General features: G+C 43.4%; 1 protein-coding gene across 6 annotated transcripts in view; it reads right to left on the bottom strand.

Annotated features, from left to right (window-relative positions):
* LOC139163734 (transducin-like enhancer protein 1) overlaps window positions 1-22,775 on the bottom strand; it is a 111,642-nt gene that overhangs the window by 48,393 nt on the left and 40,474 nt on the right. For all 6 annotated transcript variants that reach the window (XR_011558515.1, XR_011558516.1, XM_070744751.1 and 3 more), the window contains exons 7-9: window positions 21,934-22,008; window positions 5,622-5,814; window positions 3,277-3,293 (exon numbers count right to left, since the gene is read on the bottom strand). Coding sequence is in view for 4 of the 6 variants with exons in the window: in XM_070744751.1 (XP_070600852.1) it covers window positions 3,277-3,293; window positions 5,622-5,814; window positions 21,934-22,008 (285 nt within the window). In the remaining 2 variants the exon portion in view is untranslated. The remainder of the gene's footprint in view (window positions 1-3,276; window positions 3,294-5,621; window positions 5,815-21,933; window positions 22,009-22,775) is intronic.

Raw genomic sequence — 22,775 nt, forward strand, 5'->3', positions numbered from 1 at the left:
AGGAAACGGGAAGAGGGAAAGGGAAGGGAATGAAAGGAAAAGAGAAGGGAAGAAAAGGAACGGAAGAGAAAGGGAACAAGAAAGGGAAGAGAAGAAAGGGAATGGAGAAAAAGAAATTCTTTTTTTCTTCTTTTCTTTCCTTCCTCCCTCCCTCCCTTTCTCCCTCCTTTCACTCTTTCTCTTTTTCTTCCTCCCTCCCTCTCTCCCTCTTTCTTTTTTCTTTCTTTCTTTCTCTTTCTTCCTCCCTCCCTCCTTTCTTTCCTCTCTCTCTCCCTCTTTCTTTCCTTCCTTCCTTCCTTCCTTCTTTCTTTCATATGCAATGAATCCAGGCAGCTTACAATAAGACAGAGAGCTTGTTCCAAGCGCCTCCTTAAATCCCTTTTCAAGAGCAAAAAAAGGGCCCTCGTTTCACAGCTCCATCAATGAACTTGTAAAACAAACAAGGACTGTTCCTCCTTTCCGTATTTCATCCATGAAGTGGATGGTTTCTTTTCCGTTTGTTGGAAAGGCTACCGAGGCGAGTTCAGGGGAGAGGAGAGTTCAGCGCCTCCAATAAAACCAAGGGCAGAATGGAGCCCCTACAACAGAAGGGGTCTGTTGTAACCCCCAAGACTCTGCCCCAGGACCGGTTCGCCCAAACCAGTAGCAACCTCCTGGTGACATCACCACGATGTCACAGAACCGGTTCTGTCAGTGCCGGTCTGTGGACTCTGCCATATTTTTTGATGGGGAAGGAGGGGTTTCCGCGTTTCCCCCCATTCTGCGCATGTGCAGGAGCCGGGTTTTCAGCACTGCATCTTGTTTTTGGCTTCTTTGGGGGTGGGTGGGTGGGGGTTAATTTTTCGGCACGCGCGCATAGCAGGAGGAAACAAACAGGTAGTGAAGTAAATTAGAACCCAACCCTGGTATCTATACCTATCGTTTATTTGAGAGCAATCCACAAATTTCTTTCAAATGTCTTTCGGAAAGCTCTGAAGACCTACCTCTGCTGGAGGGCACGGGGACTGTGAGCCACAAGATTCTCCCCCAGCCGATGAATGACTGAATTGGGTGAATGTGGATAAATAAATAGATAGGTAGGTAGGTAGGTAGGTAGATACATAATAAATCTATCTATCTACCTACCTACCTACCTTTCTATCTATCTATCTATCTATCTATCTATCTATCTATCTATCTATCTATCTATCTATCTACCTACCTACCTACCTACCTTTCTATCTATCTATCTATCTATCTATCTATCTATCTATCTATCTATCTACCTACCTACCTACCTACCTACCTACCTACCTACCTACCTACCTTTCTATCTATCTATCTATCTATCTATCTATCTATCTATCTATCTATCTATCTATCTACCTACCTACCTACCTACCTACCTACCTTTCTATCTATCTATCTATCTATCTATCTATCTATCTATCTATCTATCTATCTATCTATCTATCTACCTACCTTTCTATCTATCTATCTATCTACCTACCTACCTACCTATCTATCTATCTACCTACCTACCTACCTTTCTATCTATCTATCTATCTATCTATCTATCTACCTACCTACCTACCTACCTTTCTATCTATCTATCTATCTATCTATCTATCTATCTATCTACCTACCTACCTACCTACCTTTCTATCTATCTATCTATCTATCTATCTATCTATCTATCTATCTATCTATCTATCTATCTACCTACCTACCTACCTACCTATCTACCTATCTACCTATCTACCTACCTACCTACCTACCTTTCTATCTATCTATCTATCTATCTATCTATCTATCTATCTATCTATCTACCTACCTACCTTTCTACCTATCTATCTATCTATCTATCTATCTATCTATCTATCTATCTACCTACCTACCTACCTATCTACCTATCTACCTACCTACCTACCTACCTTTCTATCTATCTATCTATCTATCTATCTATCTATCTACCTACCTACCTACCTTTCTATCTATCTATCTATCTATCTATCTATCTATCTATCTATCTATCTATCTACCTACCTACCTACCTACCTACCTTTCTATCTATCTATCTATCTATCTATCTATCTATCTATCTATCTATCTATCTATCTATCTACCTATCTACCTACCTACCTTTCTATCTATCTATCTATCTATCTATCTATCTATCTATCTATCTATCTATCTATCTATCTATCTATCTCTATCTATCTATCTATCTATCTATCTATCATCTATCTCTCTCTCTCTCTCTCTCTCTCTCCCTATCTAATCTACCTACCTACCTACCTTTCTATCTATCTATCTATCTATCTATCTATCTATCTATCTATCTATCTATCTATCATCTATCTCTATCTATCTATCTATCTATCTCTATCTATCTATCTATCTATCTATCTATCTATCTATCTATCTATCTATCTATCATCTCTCTCTCTCTCTCTCTCTCTCTCTCTCTCTCTCTCTCTCTATCTACCTATCTAATCTACCTACCTACCTACCTTTCTATCTATCTATCTATCATCTATCTCTATCTATCTATCTATCTATCTATCTATCTATCTATCTACCTACCTACCTACCTTATCTATCTATCTGTCTGTCTGTCTGTCTGTCTGTCTGTCTGTCTGTCTGTCTGTCTATCTATCTATCTATCTATCTATCTATCTCTATCTATCTATCTATCTATCTATCTATCTATCTATCTATCTATCTCTCTATCTATTATCTATCTCTCTCTCTCTCTACCTACCTATCTAATCTATCTACCTACCTACCTTTCTATCTACCTACCTACCTACCTACCTAATCTACCTACCTAATCTATCTACCTACCTTTCTATCTATCTGTCTGTCTGTCTGTCTGTCTACCTTTCTATCTCTATCTCTCTCTCTATCTCTCTCTCTCTCTCTCTCTCTCTCTCTCTCTCTCTCTCTCTATATATATATATATATATATATATATATATATATATATATATATATATATATATATATGCATATGGCTTCCTTTTTGCCTCTACAGATAGCTGACAAACTATATACTATATGTGTAACATACTAGTCTTCCTATATTTTCATTTTCGTTATGTTATTCACAGACATACGTATGTATATATATAAATGTGTATATACATACATACATACATACATACATACATACATACATACATACATACGAGATAAACAGCTTCTCTTCCCTGCTGGGGGCTAGGAGGAGGGAGGAGAAACAATTGGGAGGGGAGGGGTGCAGAGAAAGAAAGGGGGGGAAGCAAAGAGACTTACGGGTCCGGGGTCTCTCTCTGTCGCCATGACAACACGGAACAGGCAACAAGACAAGAAGAGAAGGGTTTTAGTATCAAAACACGAAGAATTGCCACCCATCCCGCCTTCAACTGTACATAAAAACACCCGCTCACAACGGTACAAAATGTGAACATTAAATTATCATCGGATTGCACCTACCTGCCTCTTTAACTGGAGGCGGGGGGGGGGTGTTTCAGGGGCATTTGAAAAGGACGAGACCCTCCCCATTCTTTCCCCCCATCCCTTGTCAAAGTTGCACCCCTAAAACGATCTATATTGGATGGATGGCATTCACCGCGATAAGTGGGACCGGGTGATTAGCAACAAAAAGGACTCCGAATTCTCTTCTCCTCGACCACTGACCCAGGCCAACCTTTGCAGCCGATAATTGAAGAAATATGAGTAGTCCTCGACTTACAACTGGGAAAATTTGTCGCTATATAGGACAGCTGGAAAGCAAAGTGTCTTAGGGCTGTATCTGATTTTTATGAGCTTTTTATGGTTTATGATCTCTTTTTCTTGCCATTAAGTCTGGTTATGGCAGTCGCTAAGTGAGACATCACACTATAATGATTTGCAAAATTCCCATTGGCTTTGCTTGCCGGACGTAGGCCGGGAAAGTCACAAATGGCGATCACGTGACCCCAGGACGCTGCAAATAGTCATATGTACAAGGACTGGTCGCACGTCACTTTTGTTGGCGCCGTTTTAACTTCAAAATGTTCGTAAGTCAGGGACTACCTGTGGCTATGTCGCAAATCATCCATTAATAAACTACCTGATAAATCTACATTTTCTTTTATGTACACTGAGAGCAGATGCACCAAAACAAATTCCTTGTGTGTCCAATCACACTTGGCCAATAAAGAATTCTATTCTATTCTATTCTATTCTATTCTTATATTTTCTTTTATGTACACTGAGAGCATGTGCACCAAGACAAATTCCTTGTGTGTCCAATCACACTTGGCCAATATAGAATTCTATTCTATTCTATTCCTAGCATGAATTAAATCAGAGGCATCTAACATTGGCAACTTTAAGACTTGGGGACTTCAATTCCCAGAATTCAACAATTCCGAATACAGGTTGGGGAATTTTGGGAGTTGAAGTCCAGATATCTTCAAGTTGCCAAGGTTGGGAAACACTGGGTTAGGGAATTATGGGAGCTGAAGTCCACCAGTTTTAAAGTTGGGCTAAATACACTGAATGAAATAAATGAATAATCTAGTAACAGGAAACTCATCCCACTACCTGGCCAACTGCTCCACATTTACACTTCTTTTAGTTTTAGAAACAGTTGACATCTTTTTCCTAGTACTCAGTTTCTAAATTTTGGTTGGGACCCTCAAAATTCCCACCCTATAAAGCTCATTTCATAAGGAATAGCAATCTTAACGCACACGGGCAAACAGAAAGATCGGTGCCTTCTTTCAAAGTGACTCAAAACACCAGTTTCTGCATTTCTCAAACCTGGCAAACTTTTAAGGTAGGCAGATTTCAATCTCCAGAATTCCCAACTCCCACCACAATCACCCCAAATATCAGACAATGTGAACTAGTCACTTGTTGGGAGAAGGTTTTAAACTAGACATCCAATGTTTCTTCATATCTAGGGGAACCGTAATGAAAGCCCACGGGTTACATTACAGCAATGTTTCCTAAAGAGGGCAACTTTTAAGATGTTTTTAAGAATTTGAGAATTCTGGGACCTGAAATTTAGGAATGTTGGCTGGGGAATTCTGGGAGTTGCAGTTCACAAATGTTGGCTGGGGAATTCTGGGAGTTGGAAGTCCACCAATGCTGGCTAAAGAATTCTGGGAATTCAAGTCTACAAAAGTTGGCCAGGGAATTCTGGGAGTCGGAAGTCCACAAAGAGGGGCTGGGGAATTCTGGGAATTGAAGTCCACAAGCAGTAGCTGGGGAATTCTGGGAGCTGAAGTCCACAAATGCTGGCTAGGGAAATCTGGGAATTGAAACCTACAAATGTTGGCTGGGGAATTCTGGGAGTTGCAGTCCACAAATGTTGGCTGGGGAATTCTGGGAGTTGGAAGTCCACAAACAGTAGCTGGGGAATTCTGGGAGCTGAAGTCCACAAATATTGGCTGGGGAATTCTGAGAGTTGGAAGTCCAGAAATGTTGGCTGGGGAATTTTGGGAGTTGGTCCACAAATGCTCACTGGGGAATTCTGGGAATTGAAGTCTGTACACCTGAAAGTTGCCAGAATTGTCCTGATAGAACCAATCTTTCCCCTCCATTCCCTTATTTAGGCAAATTTGAGCAATCAAAGAATGAAAAAACCAAGATTATCTGGAGAAACTTACCCCGGTCAACATCGAGAAGCCCTCGGTCATCCTTGGCGACCAGATGGGCCTGCGTGCCCAATGCTCCGGACAGCGCCAACAGCCCAGAAGCGCTACCGAGGCTAGCCAGGCTGGCAGACTGGACGCCGGAAGGGTGAGGGGTCAAGGGGATGGGGGGTGCGTGATGGGAAAGGTGTTGAGCTTGGAGCTGGTGCTGGGGAGACAGAAAGGAATTGAAGAGACTTAGAGATCAACCTTGATTTTTTTTATTGTTTAGAACAGTGATTTTCAACCTTTCTTGAGCTGCGGCACATTTTTTACATTTACAAAGTCCTGGGGCACACCACCCACCAAAATGACACTCTAAGACAGTACATATTATACATATTGCCCCCCCCCGCTTGTGTGTGTGTGTGTATACACACTCTTGAACCATTTCCAAAAACAGGTGAGGGCTAGGGGCTTTTTCTCTCTTATTCTTTGGGTGCTTTTTATCATATGCTTTAAATCAAGAGTCACTTCTCTCTTTTGTTCCTCTCTCTTTCCTCTCATTCTCTGTCTCAATCATTTTCTCATTTCTCTTTTTTTCTCCCCTTTTTTCTCACATTTCTCCCTCTCCTTCTCTCTTTCTTTCTTTCTCTCTCACACACAAACTCTCTCTCTTGCTTGCTTTCTCTCTCTTTCTCTCTTTCTCCCCCCCCCGCTCTCTCTTGCTTTCTCTCTCGCTCGCTTTCTTTCTTTTTCCCTCTCTCTTGCTTTCTTTCTCTCTCTCTTTCTTTCTCTTCTTTCTCTCTCTCTCTCTCACTCTCTCACTCTTTCTCTCTCTCTTGCTTTCTTTCTCCTTCTCCCTCCCCTCTTGCGGCACACCTGACCATGTTCCACAGCACACTAGTGTGCCGCGGCACACTGGTTGAAAAACACTGGTTTAGAAAAACGCTGTTGTTTCCATGTTTGCATTATTCAGGAAGCTCAAACTGCCCAAGGAGCTGCTGATCCAGTTCTACAGAGGAATCATTGAGTCTGTCATCTGCTCCTCTATCACTGTCTGGTTTGGTGCTGCAACCCAACAGGACCGACACAAACTTCAGAGGAGAATCAGAACTGCAGAAAAAACAAAGGCTGCCAACCTGCCTTCCATTGAGGACCTGTGGACTGCGTGAGTCAAAAAGAGGGTCGTGAGAATATTTACTGACCCCTCGCATCCTGGACACAAACTGTTTCAACTCCTGCCCTCAAAACGTCGCTACAGAGCACTGCACACCAAGACAACTAGACACAAGAACAGTTTTCCCCGAATGCCATCACTCTGCTAAACAAATAATCCCCTCAACATTGTCAAACCATTTACCAAGTCTGCACTACTATTACTACTACTTTTTTCTCATCATTCCTATCACCCATTTCCTTCCACTTATGACTGTATGATTGTAACTTGTTGCTTGTATCCTTAAGATTTTTTTAGTAATATTGTTTTCTCATTGCTTATTTGACCCCTATGACAATCATTAAGCGTTAGACCTCAGGATTCTTGACAAATATATACGGTATTTTCTTTTATGTACAGTGAGAGAACAAATTCCTTGTGAGTCCAATCACACTTGGCCAATAAAGATTCTATTCTATTCTATTCTTCTATTCCATTCCGAAGGTAGCTGATAATTGTCAGATGGCCCTGGCTCCATTTCTGCCTCCAACGCAGAGCTCTCATCAGAGCCTTTCTCAGACTTCAGGACTGGCCCATGTTCCTCCCCATCCTCCTCACTGGTATACCACAATAACATCTGCCGACAGCACTGGCACACCTCAATAACATCTGATTCATTACACCAAACTGACTTTTTTAGCCCTGTAATATTGGAGACATTTTGCGCTGGCTTTTTTTCTTTTTTCTTTTTAATGTCTTCACCATTGGTCATTCATTTTTTTATAACCCTTGATCTATAGCCAACATTGGGAATTGACTATCCATTACTAAGCAAGAAGGTTGTTAAGCGAGTCAAACCTGACTTTATGACTTTTTCATGGCTAAGTGCATCCCTGCCGTCGTTCTGTTAGCGACATTAGTTGTGAAGTGAATCTGGCTTCCCACATTGACTTTGCTTGTTCGAAGTTCGCAACGACAGAGCAATGGTCATAAATATGAACCGGCTGCCAAGTGTCTGAATTTGGCCATGTGGATCATGGATTATGGAGCTTCTAGAAAGGTCATAACTGAGAAAAACGGTCCTAGGCCCCTTTTGTCCAGTGCCATTGTAACTTCGAACAGTCACTGTTTTACGTGGAGGGCTACTGTTCTGCTGGGCTCTCTGGTAGAAGCCTCCCAAAAATTCATGGGTACAAATTTCAGACACACACACATTTGAAAATTCAAAACAATGTCCTTAATCACAAAATTCAAAAGAAACAAAGCACCCTTTTTGTTGTGGTTAGCTCTGGCCCTGCTCCTGCCCCAAGGACTGTGGATGTGGGGGAGACATCCACATGCTGCAGGCCTGTTTTGCCCCCGGTGGAATCTGATGATGAAGGCTCCTCTGACCAAGAAGACATGAGTGACAGAGAGGAGGAGAGTGTGGCAGACAGCTCAGAAGGAGATAAATTATCTAGCTCCTCCTTGGATACAGAACAAGAGTTAATGATACAGCCACGCATGCGGAGAGCGATGCATAGGCAGCAACAACTGAGAGATTATTATCAAAGAAAATGAGGCCACCTGTGGTTGGGTGGGGCTGTGGTCATTAGTGAGGCTGCTATAAATAGCAGCCTGTGGGTTTGGCCATTGTGGAGGATTATCTGATCGATGTGTTTCGTGACTGCTTTACTGACTTTGACCTTTTGTGTGCTGATTTTTCCCCGCTTTGAAACGAAACCAGAGCAAAGTGTGTTTCACTTTGTGAAAGAAGAAAGACTGTGAATTGCCTCACAGCTGCAAGCTAAGTGTCACAGAACTGATAAGGGACTTGTACAAATTACCAGTTTGTTTGCAGACAGTGCTCTTTGCTATAATAGCAAAAGAGGGCTTAGTTTAAGTGAATTTTCCTTATAAAGAACATTGTTTTGAATTTTCAAACGTGTGTGTGTCTGAAATTTGTACCTGTGAATTTTTGGGAGGAGTCTACCAGAGAGCCCGACAGAACACTTTTTGTATTGCAAAGAGCAGTCTTCCCCAAAACAACCTTGTAGGCTGTACATGTCCCTTAATCAGTCCTTAAGTACATAGCTAGTAGCTGTGAAGAAACGTCACAGCCCTCCTTCTTCCCACGAAGTGAAACACACACACACTTTACTCTGCTTTGGTGTCAAAGGTGTGAAAAATCCACAAACAAAGTTCAGAAACAGCGAGGCACGATCCTGAAGAAATGTGATCAGATAATCTTCCACAATGGCCAAACTAGCACGCTGCTATTTATAGCAGCAGTTCTAATTACTGGAGCCCCATCCAAACACAGGTGGCCTCTCTTATCTCCTGTAATATTTCCTCAATTGGTCTCTTCGATGCATAAGTCTGCACCTGCGTGCGCCTGCGTGGGTCTAATACTTTGTCATCTGAATCGACCCAAGATGGTGATTGGCTTCCTGGGCTGTGTGCCAAGCCCCCCCTCTTCCAAGTCACCCCAACCTTCTTCTTTGTCCGAGGAAACTGCACTCCCTGACTCTGCCGGCAACAAAACAGGCCTAGGACATGTTAACGTTTCCCCTGCCTCCACCTCCACATTCCCTGGGGCAGGAGCTGGGCCACAGCCAACCACAACAGCTACCTATAACAAATCCTTGTGTTTATGACCTTTGCAGGTCGATAAACGGGGAAAAAACAACAAACCCTGAAGAACATTGAGATCCGGTTTCTCACTTAATAATTGAGTCTCCGAGTCCCAATTCTGGTTGCTAAACGAGGACTGTCTGCATCGGTACCGAACTGAATACTGTATATACACATTGTGCAGAATTTAGAATACTGTGTTCAGTTCTGGAGACCTCACCTACAAAAAGATATTGACAAAATTGAAGGGGTCCAAAGACGGGCTACAAGAATGGTGGAAGGTCTTAAGCATAAAACGTATCAGGAAAGACTTCATGAACTCAATCTGTATAGTCTGGAGGACAGAAGGAAAAGGGGGGACATGATCGAAACATTTAAATATGTCAAAGGGTTAAATAAGGTTCAGGAGGGAAGTGTTTTTAATAGGAAAGTGAACACAAGAACAAGGGGACACAATCTGAAGTTAGTTTGGGGAAAGATCAAAAGCAACGTGAGAAAATATTATTTCACTGAAAGAGTAGTAGATCCTTGGAACAAACTTCCAGCAGACGTGGTTGGTAAATCCACAGTAACTGAATTTAAACATGCCTGGGATAAACATATATCCATTGTAAGATAAAATACAGGAAATAGTATAAGGGCAGACTAGATGGACCATGAGGTCTTTTTCTGCCGTGAGTCTTCTATATTTCTGTGTTTCTATGTATTACAATACAAAATAAAGGGGGGTGGAAATCTCACAGCATACGAGAAACCCTGGCACAACTGTGGGTGCAGGACGCCGGTTAAAAAAACCCACCACTAATAAAACAATGCAGTCCTGTTTGTATCGAGACACAGCAAGAATTGATTTTAATGCATCCCATTTTATGGTTTATATATCGTTATTGCTACATTAATTTTTATTAATTAGATATTAGCCGCTAGGAGCCATGGCAGCTGAAAGGAAAGAAGAGACAGTAGAAAGATGAGGGAGCAATGTCCCTTTTTCTCTTCACACATTTCCCCTCACGCGAACATCAGAGGCCAAGGTAGATCTTTGAGGCGCCTTTTCAAAGACCGAAGTAAACACCTTCACCAAGTGTTATCAAAGACGAAAACCCTTTTTCTTTTTGCCCCTTCAAGAACTGCCCTTTTTTTGCTCCCCCCCCCTTTTTTGCTTTTTTTCCCTTCAAGAACCGCCTCACATCCGTTCACGCAATAGGTCAGCTGAGGCGAAAAAAGTTTGCAAAGGAACGGCCCGTTTTCTGAGGTAAATCTTGACCCAAAAGAGATAAATACCAGTAGTCCTTGACATACGGCCACAACCGAGCCTAGGATGTAGGCTGCTAAGTGAGAAATGGGTTCAGCCAGTTTTGCCTACATTTTATGAATTCTCTTGCTCCATATTTAAATTGGTAACAGCGGTTGTTAAGTGAATCTGGCTCCTGCCTTGACTTTGCTGGTCAGAAGGCCGCAAAAAGGGGATCACATAACACCCCCGGCCGGGACGCTGCGATCGTCATAAATATGAACCAACATCCGTAGGTAAATCAATTCAATTCAATTCAATTCAATTTATTAGATTTGTATGCCACCCCTCTCTGAAGACTCGGGGCGGCTCACAACAACAATAAAAACAGTATAACAATGGAACAAATCTAATAATAAAATTACATTAAAAAAACCCAACAATTAAAAAACCATACAACACATACATACCAAACATAAAATATAAGAAAGCCTGGGGGAGATGTCTTAATTCCCCCATGCCTGGCGATATAAGTAGGTCTTGAGTAAATTGTGAAAAACAAGGAGGGTGGGGGCCGTTTTAATCTCCGGGGGAGTTTATTCCAGAGGGCTGGGGCCGCCACAGAGAAGGCTCTTCCCCTGGGGCCTGCCAAACGACATTGTTTAGTCGACAGGACTCGGAGAAGGCCAACTCTGTGGGACCTTATCGGCCGCTGAGATTCGTGCGGTAGAAGGCAGTTCCAGAGGTATTCTGGTCCAATGCCATGAAGGGCTTTAGAGGTCATTACCAACACTTTGAATTGTGACCAGAAACCGATCGGCAGCCAATGCAGGCCATGGAGTGTTGTAGAAACGTGGGCGAATCTAGGAAGCCCCATGATAGCTCTCGCGGCCGCATTCTGCATGATCTGAAGTTTCCGAACACTTTTCAAAGGTAGCCCCATGTAGAGAGCGTTGCAGTAGTCGAACTTCGAGGTGATAAGGGCATGAGTGACTGTGAGCAATGACTCCCTGTCCAAATAGGGCCGCAACTGATGCACCAGGCGAACCTGGGCAAACGCCCCCCTCGCCACAGCTGAAAGGTGTTTCTCTAATGTGAGCTGTGGATCGAGGAGGACGCCCAAGTTGCGAACCCTCTCTGAGGGGGTCAATAATTCCCCCCCAGGGTAATGGACGGGCAGATGGAATTGTCGTTTTGAGGCAAAACCCACAGCCACTCCGTCTTGTCTGGGTTGAGTTGACACCCATCCAGGCCCCAACAGCCTCCAGGCACCAGCACATCACTTCTACTGCATTCGGTTGCCAAGCATCTGAATGTAAATCACATGACCATGGGCAGGCTGTGACGGACACAAAGGTGAAAAATGGTCCTCAGTCACTTTTTTTCAGTGTCATTGTAGCTTAAAAGGATCACCAAAGGAACAGTTGCAAATTGAGGACTACCTGGATTTGCAGATTATGAGTGAAGGGAGGAGAGGGTCCTTGGTGCTCTCTGAGCGGGACTGTTTTCTTGAAGACGTTTCCTTACCAAACTAGATAACATCATCAGTGGTAGTCGTGGCATTTGCTTCTCAGTGGCTCTCCCTGTCAGCGTTGGTTTTGGGATTGTTCTGTCCCAGTGCCGAGCCCCCCCAAAATCAGATGCACACCACCGGAATGAACTAATAAAAGTTTTACTATTTACAAAAGTCTTATGCAATTTGAGTCTTTTTGAAAAGAAGATAAACTTTAGCAAAGGCTTCACCACACTGATTATAAAGTCTTATCAGCTGGCCAGAGTACCAGGATTAGAAAAAGACGGCCGTAATTACAGTAGCGTAGATTTACAGGAGCTGGCTGGAAGCCCGGAGCTCATCAAAAAAGCCAAGAATGTGGTTCTTTTAAACACAAGCCGAACACAAAACTAGATTTCTAGGATGAACACATGAACTGTCACACGAATCTCAGAGATTGGTTAGGTCCCACAGAGTCGGCCTTCTCCAGGTCCCGTCAACTAGACAATATCGTTTGGCGGGACCCAGGGAAAGAGCCTTCTCTGTGGGGGGGGGGTGGCCCTCTGGAACCAGCTCCCCCCCAGAGATTGCCCCCACCCTCCTCGCCTTTCGTAACAGTCTTAAGACTCATTTGTGTCGTCAGGCTTGGACCGATTAGATCTTAGTCCCCGGCCAACGAATGATTGTATGACTGCTGTATGAATGACTGGAATTGATTTTTAATACAATTGGGGATTTTAGTTAACCATGTACTGTAGATTTAATTTAATTGGATTAATTTTATTGTAATTTACTGTTTTCATATGTTGTGAGCCGCCCTGAGTCTTCTGAGAGGAGCAGCATAGAAATCCAATAAATAACTAAACAAACAGTGTTGTTCAAAAATCACATGACTCCGTCTTAAATAGCCTAGAGCCGTGGCCCAGTAGCCAGCAGTGCTACTCACGACTAAACCTCCTCCCGAGTAACCACACATGCGTCCTAGAGGCCCTGTGCACCCTAGCATCAAGAAGAGGCTCCTCCTCTTCTCCTGAGTCACTCATCTCAGGAGGTGCAGAAGGCCCTGGTTGCTCTTCAGCCTCTGACACCACGTCCTCTTCACTGTCAGTCTCGGGTGCCAGGAACACAGGACGTCTGTACCGCTCCTCCACTATCTCTGAGTCAGTGATGGGCCACCATTCCTGGCGCCACCAGAACAGGGCCAGAAGTGTGCGTGCGTACGGCACGAAATTCAACTTCTGTGCATGAGCAGAAGCCAAATCTCACACAAGGATGCACAATTTCTGGCTTTTTTTTCTTCTGCAAATGCGCAGAAGCAAAAAAGCCGGAAAGTGAAAATAAGATAAGTTACCCCCCGCCGCGTGCCCTGCCCATTTGCCCGCCCCCACCTGCCTTGCCGTGAGCAGCCTGAGTGCTCTGCCGCCACCGCTTGCCATACCTTGCACGATGGCTTTTCCCTTGCCAAGAAGATGGCATGGGGCGCAGGGAGGAGGCCGGGCAGCCCTGAGCTCCAGCTACGCGGGCTGTTCTGTTCTGCAATGGTGCCCCGAGCAAGTTGTGGCTTTGGGGAGCACAGTGCTGCTGCTTGCAAAGGTCACAACTCGCTCGGGGGAACATCATCACCACGCTGAGAGATGCCTGCAGCGCAAGAGAGCAGAAATCAGGCCATGCGGCCAGAGCTCGGACAGGCCGTTTTTGCTGGTGGTCCCAGCTGCCGCTGTAGGTGCTGCAGCGAGATTTGGCTGCTGCAGATATGCAGCAGCGGAAATATCGCACGGACATCCTTCCAGCAGCAAAAATTGCTGGTTTCTTTGCTTCCGTGCATGCGCCGAATTTAATTTTTACCATAATCATACTGGTTGCATATGCACCGCACGTGCGCACCCAGCAGCAATGGAGTTAAGCTACACACTCCATTGCCACCGCCCATCCCTGCTCTGAGTCCTCTGAGTTCATTACTAATTGCACAAGATGTGAACAGGCCACAACGGGGATATTGGGATAATTACTGCTTTCTTGTTTGGCAGTTCTTTGATTGGGGTGTTGTTTGATTCATGATTTGTCAATCTAATGTTAATCTCCACACTAACCCTGGTGATGTTACCTAGTTGGGTCAGAAAACAATCAAGTGCAGAGAGAGCCCCAAGGATCACACAGCCCTCTTTCTCCTCCTCCTCGCCACAAACACCAGTTTGTGCAGTCAGGCGGTAGGGAAAGCAAGTAGAATGCTTGGCTGCATAGCTAGAGGTATAGCAACTGGGAAGAGGGAGATTGTGATCCCGCTGTATAGAGCGCTGGTGAGAACACATTTGGAATAATACTGTGTTCAGTTCTGGAGACCTACAAAAAGATATGGATCAAATTGAATGGGTCTAAAGACGGGCTACAAAATTAGTGGAAGGTCTTAAGCATAAAGCTTATCAGGAAAGACTTCATGAACTCAATCTGTATAGTCTGGAGCAGTGTTTCCCAACCTTGGCAACTTGAAGATATCTGGACTTCAACTCCCAGAATTCCCCAGCCAGCATTCACTGGCTGGGGAATTCTGGGAGTTGAAGTCCAGATATCTTCAAGTTGCCAAGGTTGGGAAACACTGGTCTGGAGGACAGAAGGGGAAGGGGGGAACATGATTGAAACATTTAAACATGTTAAAGGGTTAAATAAGGTTCAGGAGGGAAGTGTTTTTAATAGGAAAGTGAACACAAGAACAAGGGGGCACAATCTGAGGTTAGTTGGGGGAAAGATCAGAAGCAACATGAGGAAATATTATTTTACTGAAAGAGTAGTAGATGCTTGGAACAAATTTCCAGAAGACATGGTTGGTAAATCCACAGTAACTGAATTTAAACGTGCCTGGGATAAACATATATCCATCCTAAGATAAAATACAGGAAATAGTATAAGGACAGACTAGATGGACCATGAGGTCTTTTTCTGCCGTCAGTCTTCTATGTTTCTATGTTACTACCACTCATTTATTTATTTATTAGATTTGTATGCCGCCCCTCTCCGCAGACTCGGGGCGGCTCACAACAATAACAAAAAACAATGTATCACAAATCTAATATTAAAAAGTCTCTAAAAACCCCTTATTTAAAAAAACAAGACACACACACAAGCATACCATTCATAAATTATATAGGCCCGGGGGAGATGTCTCAGTTCCCCCATGCCTGACAGCAGAGGTGGGTTTTAAGAAGTTTGTGAAAGGCAAGGAGGGTGGGGGCAATCCTAGTCTCTGGGGGGAGCTGGTTCCAGAGGGTCGGGGCCGCCACAGAGAAGGCTCTTCCCATTTCTAGCACTGTTGATGTTACCTGGTTGGGTCATGAAATGTCTCCAAGAAAACCAGCAAGTTCAGAGACCACCAAGGACGGCCACAAATCAGAATATCTTCCAGCAGTTAGACAGCTGTGTCTCTTTCTCCCATTTACCTATCCCAAAGACCACCAGCTGGGCCTTATGGGTCACACTTCCTCACCCTAAATTTTGCAGTGGCCTTCCTGCAAAAGGGAGAGTTCACACACACCGCCACCCTAAACCCAGACTTTCAATCTTGGGCCTAGAAAGTTTAGAACTAAGACGCCTTAAACAAGATCTAAGTATTGCCCACAAGATCATATGCTGCAACGTCCTGCCTGTCGGCGACTACTTCAGATTCAACCACAACAACACAAGAGCACACAACAGATTTAAACTTAATATTAACCGCTCCAAACTTGACTGTAAAAAATATGACTTCAGTAACCGAGTTGTCGAAGAGTGGAACTCATTACCGGACTCCATAGTGTCATCCCCAAACCCCCAACACTTTACCCTTAGATTATCTACGCTTGACCTATCCAGATTCCTAAGAGGTCAGTAAGGGGCGAGTACAAGTGCACTAGAGTGCCTTCCGTCCCCTGTCCTATTGCTCTCCTACATCTCCTATACCTTTCCTCTATTCCTATATCTCTTCTTCTATTCTTTCATTGATATGTTCTATTACTATACCTTCTTTTCTATTCTTTCTTAGATATATTTTACTATGAGTATCTCCTCTATAACCTTCATCATGTATTTTACTATGTGTATATTGATATATACCCACTAAAACCCTCATTGTGTATTGGACAAAATAAATAAATAAATAAATAAATAAATAAATAAATAAATATAAATAAATAAAGTATCCCTACCCTAAAAAAATGCAAAGACACGGACAAAGGCCGAGACAATCTGAACAACAACAACCACAACAAAAAGGAAAATAAACACAATTCCCCAGGACGCAGCAAAATCCATCAAAGTTTGCAGGAGACGAGGAGAGCTCGGCCGGGTAAATAATGGATGATCTCAAAAAGAAACCTTGCAAAAAAAAAGGGGGGGGGGAGAAAAGGAAGGTTCAGCCCGAATTTGCAGCAAATCGGGCGAGGAGGTGGGGATGGGAAGAAGCAAGACATCCATTAGGATCCGATTTAGACAGCCGAGCCTCCTTCTCTCGCCCTCGATAATCAAATATTAAAGAAAAGAAGCAATCGAGTCTCCACAAAGGCCTCGGCGCAGTTCTGGAGCCAGCTTCGTTGGCAATTTCCAAGGGCATAAAAATCCTTCCCCCCCCCCCCCACCTGTAAAAAACACGCAGGCAGAGCATTCAAAAATACAAGGCATTCTCTTTTTTTTAATGCTCTCTGCCTGCCTGTTTTGTACAGGGGAGGGGGAAGAGAGGGGGGGATTTTAAAGCATCCGGAAATCGCCAAGACGGCCGATCCGAGTGATATTCCAGGGTCATTGCAAGCGTTTTTGCAAAAGAGGCGAAGAAATAACGGAATGCCCTCGGCTTATGACCACAATAATTGAGGTCGGGCTTTAGTATGTGGTGTATATTTTGGAGAGCTGTGTGCAACAAAATTTCATTTTAATGTGTGCCGATTGGTGTACATTCAAAGTGACAATAAAGTTACTCTTCTATTCTATTCGACTATTCCATTCTGTTCCATTCATTCTGTATTTAATAATAATAATAATAATAATAATAATAATAATAATAATAATAATAATTGTAACTCAATGTTGTATGGACAGTTGGCGGAACAAAGCATTGCATGGCCAGTTCTTGGAGAAGATTGAAGGCAAAGTGGATAAAGAAAAGACCTGGTCATGGCTTACAAGTGGAACACTCAAAAAGGAGACAGAAGGACTAATACTGGCGGCACAAGAACAGGCCATTAGAACAAATGCTGTCAAAGCCAGAATTGAAAAATCAACAGACGATCCAAAGTGCAGACTCTGTAAAGAAACCGATGAAACAATCGATCACATACTCAGCTGCTGCAAAAAGATCGCACAGACTGACTACAAGCATAGACATGATGCTGTGGCACAGATGATCCACTGGAACTTGTGCCGGAACTACCATTTACCAGTGGCAAAGAACTGGTGGGATCATAAGCCGGAAAAAGTGATCAAAAATGAGCAAGCAAAACTACTGTGGGACTTCCGACTACAGACTGACCGAATTCTGAAGCATAACACACCAGACATTGTGATCGTGGAGAAAAATAAAATATGGATCATTGACATCGCAATCCCAGGAGACAGCAGAATTGAGGAGAAGCAGCTAGAGAAATTAATGAAATACGAAGATCTAAAAATCGAGCTGCAACAACTCTGGCATAAGCCCGTGAAAGTGGTCCCAGTGGTACTTGGCACACTGGGCGCAGTGCCAAAGGATCTCAGCGGACATTTGAAAACCATTGGAATTGACAAAATCTCCATCTGTCAATTGCAAAAGGCTGCTTTACTGGGATCAGCAAACATAATTCGCCGCTACATCACGCAGTCCTAGGTGCTTGGGAAGCGCCCGACTGGTGATGAAATATGAAATCCAGCATAGTGATCTTGTTTGCTGTGTTGTAGACATTAATAATAATAATAATAATAATAATAATAATAATAATAATAATAATAATAATATATTAGATTTGTATGCCACCCCTCTCCGAAGACTCGGGGCGGCTCACAACAATAATAAACAGTGTACAAATCCAATATTTAAAAAACAATTTAAAAACCCTTATAGTAAAATAATCACACAATCCATTCAAACCGTACACACAAACCAAGATAGTTGGGGGATATGTCAGTTTCCCCATGCCTGGCTACAAAGATGAGTTTTCAATAACTTACGAAAGGCGGGGGCAGTTCGAATCTCCAAGGGGAGTTGATTCCAGAGAGCTGGGGCCGCCACAGAGAAGGCTCTTCCCCTAGGTCCCGCCAGACGGGACCCGGAGAAAGCCAACTCTGTGGGAACTAATCAGCCACTGGGATTCGTGCGGCAGAAGACAGTCCCAGAGGTATTTCTATTCTATTCTATATTCTGTTCTATTCCCTATTCTCTTCTATTCCCTCTTCTCTTCTCTTCTCTTCTATTTTCTATTCCATTCCATTCCATATTCTATTCTATTCCCTATTCTAGTCTATTCTACTCTACTCCATATTCTAGTCTATTCCCTATTCTATTCTATAGTCTATTCTATTCCATTCCATATTCTATTCTCTATTCTATTCTCTATTCCCTATTTTATATTCTATCCTATTCCATTCCATATTCTGTTCTATATACTATTCTATTCTATTCTCTATTCTATTCCCTATTCTATTCTATTCTATTCCATTCCATTCTCTATTCCATTTTCTATTCCATTCTCAATTACAGTATATTCTAAATTTCTGTTGCTAAGCAGGGGAATTGTTAAGTGAGCTGCGTTCGATTTCACAAGCATTGGCCAGGAGTGGTAAGCAAATCGGTGCGGTTGTAAAATGAACCGTACGGTTGTTGATTGCAACTCCCCCACCCCTGACTTTTTTATTTTATTGGTTTTATTGGTTGTAAATCTTCTAGAGCCGCCTCTGGGCAAGATGGACAGCACAGAAGTAAATAAATAACAGACATAAAATGCTGCCTGTGCTTGCAATCTCCTGAGAAAAATCACAAATCTCCTTTTCTCCCAAGCAGGAAACCCGACTTACGGCTTGTTGTAAGGACTGTCTCTACTTACAATCCAGATTTAAAATACTAACAACCAGGATTACAATTTCAGCACTCGGCAAACCAATGTTACATTTCCTGATCTAGGCAGCTTCCCATGTTTGTGTAATCACGAAACTATCCTTAGTAGCAGTAGTAGTAGTAGTACTGTAGTAGTAGTAGCAGTAATAATAATAATAATAATAATAGTAGTAGTAGTAGTAATAATAATAATAGTTTATTAATAATAGTAGTAATAATGGTAGTAATAATAGTAATAATAGTAGTAATAATAATAATAATAGTAAAATAGTAATAATAATAGTAATAATAATAATAATCATCATCATCATCATCATCATCATCAACATCTGAAAATCGAGTTGCAACAACTCTGGCCTAAGCCAGTGAAAGTGGTCCCAGTGGTCCTTGGCACGTTGGGCGCAGTACCAAAAGATCTCAGCGGACATTTGAAAACCATCGGAATTGACAAAATCTCCATCTGTCAATTGCAAAAGGCCGCTTTACTGGGATCGGCAAACGTAATTCGCCGCTACATCACGCAGTCCTAGGTGCTTGGGAAGCGCCTGACTGGTGATGAAATACGAAATCCAGCATAGTGATCTCGTTTGCTGTGTTGTATTGTTGAAATAATAACAACAGAGTTGGAAAGGGCCTTGGAGATCTTCTAGTCCAACCCCCTGCTTAGGCTCGAGACCTTACACTACTTCAGACAAATGGTTATCCAACATCTTTTTAAAAGCTTCTAGTGTTGGAACATTCATAACTTCTGGAGGACTATGAATTTTTACCGGAATCTCACAGAGTTCTTTAGTTGCTCTGCACGTGGTGGCAGAGAATTGGGTCTATGTACGCAGGCGGGGATGGCGTGGGCTGGGCCGAAGTGGTGTGGGCTGGACCCTTACAATTTCCATGACTGCCACACAGGCCGGATTTAGACGTCATTGAGGGCCACATCCGGCCCACGGGCCTTGAGTTTGACCCCCCCCGATCTACTCCAAAGCCCTGCACTATACAGGATAAAAACAAAGAGCATTCTAAAGTAGTGGAGTTGGAAGGGTCCCTAAAGATCATCTAGTCCAGCCTTTGGGAGGGGTGTGCAAGAACCCCCCCCCCCCCATAATTCTAAAATAGTGAAGCTGAAAAGCACCCTAAAGGTCATCTAGTCCAGTGATGGCAAGCCTTTTTTTAGTTCGTGTGCCAAAATGGTGTGCGTGTGCCATGTGCCCACAGCCATTCCCTCACCACCACGTATGCGCACCCCCAGTGCTGCCCCTGCGCATGCGCACGACCAAACCCACCCCCGTGCATGCTCAGGCCTCACTGAAGCACAGGCCTCACTGAAGCACAGGCCTCACTGAAGCACAGGCCTCAATGAAGCACAGGCCTCACTGAAGCACAGGCCTCAATGAAGCACAGGCCTCACTGAAGCACAGGCCTCACTGAAGCACAGGCCTCACTGAAGCACAGGCCTCACTGAAGCACAGGCCTCACTGAAGCACAGCCTGGGACAATGAAAAAAAAGTCCCAATCAGTAAACCAATCGTTCGGAAAAATGGACTTCCACTTTGCCCGCTGGGCTGTTTTTTGCACACACGGAAGCTTCCTGAGGCCTGGAGTGCGAAAAACAGCCCAACGGGCAAACCGGAAGTCCGGTTTTCCAAACTTGCGGTTTGCCCGTTGGGATATTTTTTGCACTCTCAGGCCCTCAGGAAGCTTTTCTGAAGGGCAAAACAGCCTTCCCCAAGGTTTATAATCAGCTGGCCAGGGTGAGCATGCATGCTGGAGCTGACATAGGACAAAACCTCGCTTGTCCTCCAATATGGCTCCACATGCCACCTGTGGTGCACATGACATAGATTCGCCATCACTGATCCAATCCAACCTCTGTGCTCCTCAGAAAACCAGTTCAGACACCCTTGAGAAGTGTCCCTCTGTGCCTACAAAACCACCAGAGGTAGTGAACCCAAAACACCTAGCAGCAACGTTACATAGAAACATAGAAGATTGACAGCAGAAAAAGATCTCATGGTCCATCTAGTCTGCCCTTATACTATTTCCTGTGTTTTATCTTAGGATGGATCTATGTTTATCCCAGGCATATTTAAATTCAGTTCCTGTGGATTTACCAACCACGTCTGGTGAAAGTTTGTTCCAAGAATCTACTACTCTTTCAGTAAAATAATATTTTCTCATGTTGCTTCTGATCTTTCTCCCAACTAGCCTCAGATTTGTGCCCCCTTGTTCTTATGTTCACTTTCCTATTAAAAACACTTCCCTCCTGAATCTTATTTAACTCTTTAACATATTTAAATGTTTCGATCATGTCCCCCCTTTCCCTTCTGTCCTCCAGACTATACAGATTGAGTTCATGAAGTCTTTCCTGATAAGTTTTATACTTAAGACGTTCCACCATTTTTGTAGCCTGTCTTTGGACCCCTTCAATTTTATCCATCTCTTTTTGTAGGTGAGGTCTCCAGAACTGAACCCAGTATTCCAAATGGGGTCTCACCAGCGCTCTATATAGCGGGATCATAATCTCCCTCTTCCTGCTTGTTACACCTCTAGCTATGCAGCCAAGCATTCTACTTGCTTTCCCTACCACCTGACCGCACTGTTCACCCATTTTGAGAGTGTCAGAAATCACTACCCACTATTACACACTACGTTGCGTAATCTTGCCCAACTCCCAGCAATGAGAAGCTTCTCCTTAAACTCAGAGAAGTGTGCCAGATACCAAATGACCCAGATTCACCAGAAACCACAACAGTCTCCCTGGGCATCAAGAAAACCTTGGCGAGAGATAGAAAAGGGAGTCCTACGTACCCCGATCGCCACATTGAGTTCTGCCACCGTCACCTGCTTGGCCCGCTCCACCGCCTGGACTACCTGTTGTTGGTGCTATTGAGAAACAAAAAGGGGTGGTTATCATTTACAAAACTTTGGATACTCTGGGTCTATTTTAAATCATCACAGGGGTGGATCTTTCTTTCTTTCTTTCCTTCCTTTTTTCTTTCCTTCTTTCTTCCCTTCCTTCCTTCTCTTTCTTTCTTTCCTTCTCTTTCCTTCCTTCCTTCCTTCCTTGAACTAGAACTCCCAGTCTCCTGGTGATTGACTTAAAGTCTCCTGACTGGCATTTATGCCTAAGGCAGGACTAGAAATTAGTCTCTTGGTGATTGGCCCAAAGCCCCCCAACAAGCTTTCATGGCTGAGGCAGAATTTGAACTCATGACCTCTCACTTTCTAGCCTTGTCCTTTAACCACTACACCAAATTATGAACCTGCATGTTTAATTATTTTATTAATTATTGTTTTAATTATATAATTTGACTTATATGCCGCCCTCTCTCACAGGACTCCAGGTAGCAATGTTGAGTTTGGACCAGACCAGATTGGATCTGGGACAAAACCCAGGAATAAGGTCATTGTTTCAAGGACATATCTGACAATAAACTTGAAGTCCAAAATCACCCAGCTGTCTTTTGTGGCTGAGGCAGGGCTAGAACTCACTGTCTCCTCATGACTGGTTCAAAGTCACCCAAAAAGATTTCATACCTAAGGTGGGACTAGACCTCTCACTCTCCTGGTGAGTGGCCCAAGGTTACCCAGCTGGCTTTGGTGCTATAAGGTGGGACTAGACCTCCCAGAGGTCTTTTGATTGGTTCAAA

The sequence above is a fragment of the Erythrolamprus reginae genome, chromosome 1 (assembly GCF_031021105.1).
Source record: "Erythrolamprus reginae isolate rEryReg1 chromosome 1, rEryReg1.hap1, whole genome shotgun sequence".
Classification (NCBI taxonomy): domain Eukaryota; kingdom Metazoa; phylum Chordata; class Lepidosauria; order Squamata; family Dipsadidae; genus Erythrolamprus; species Erythrolamprus reginae.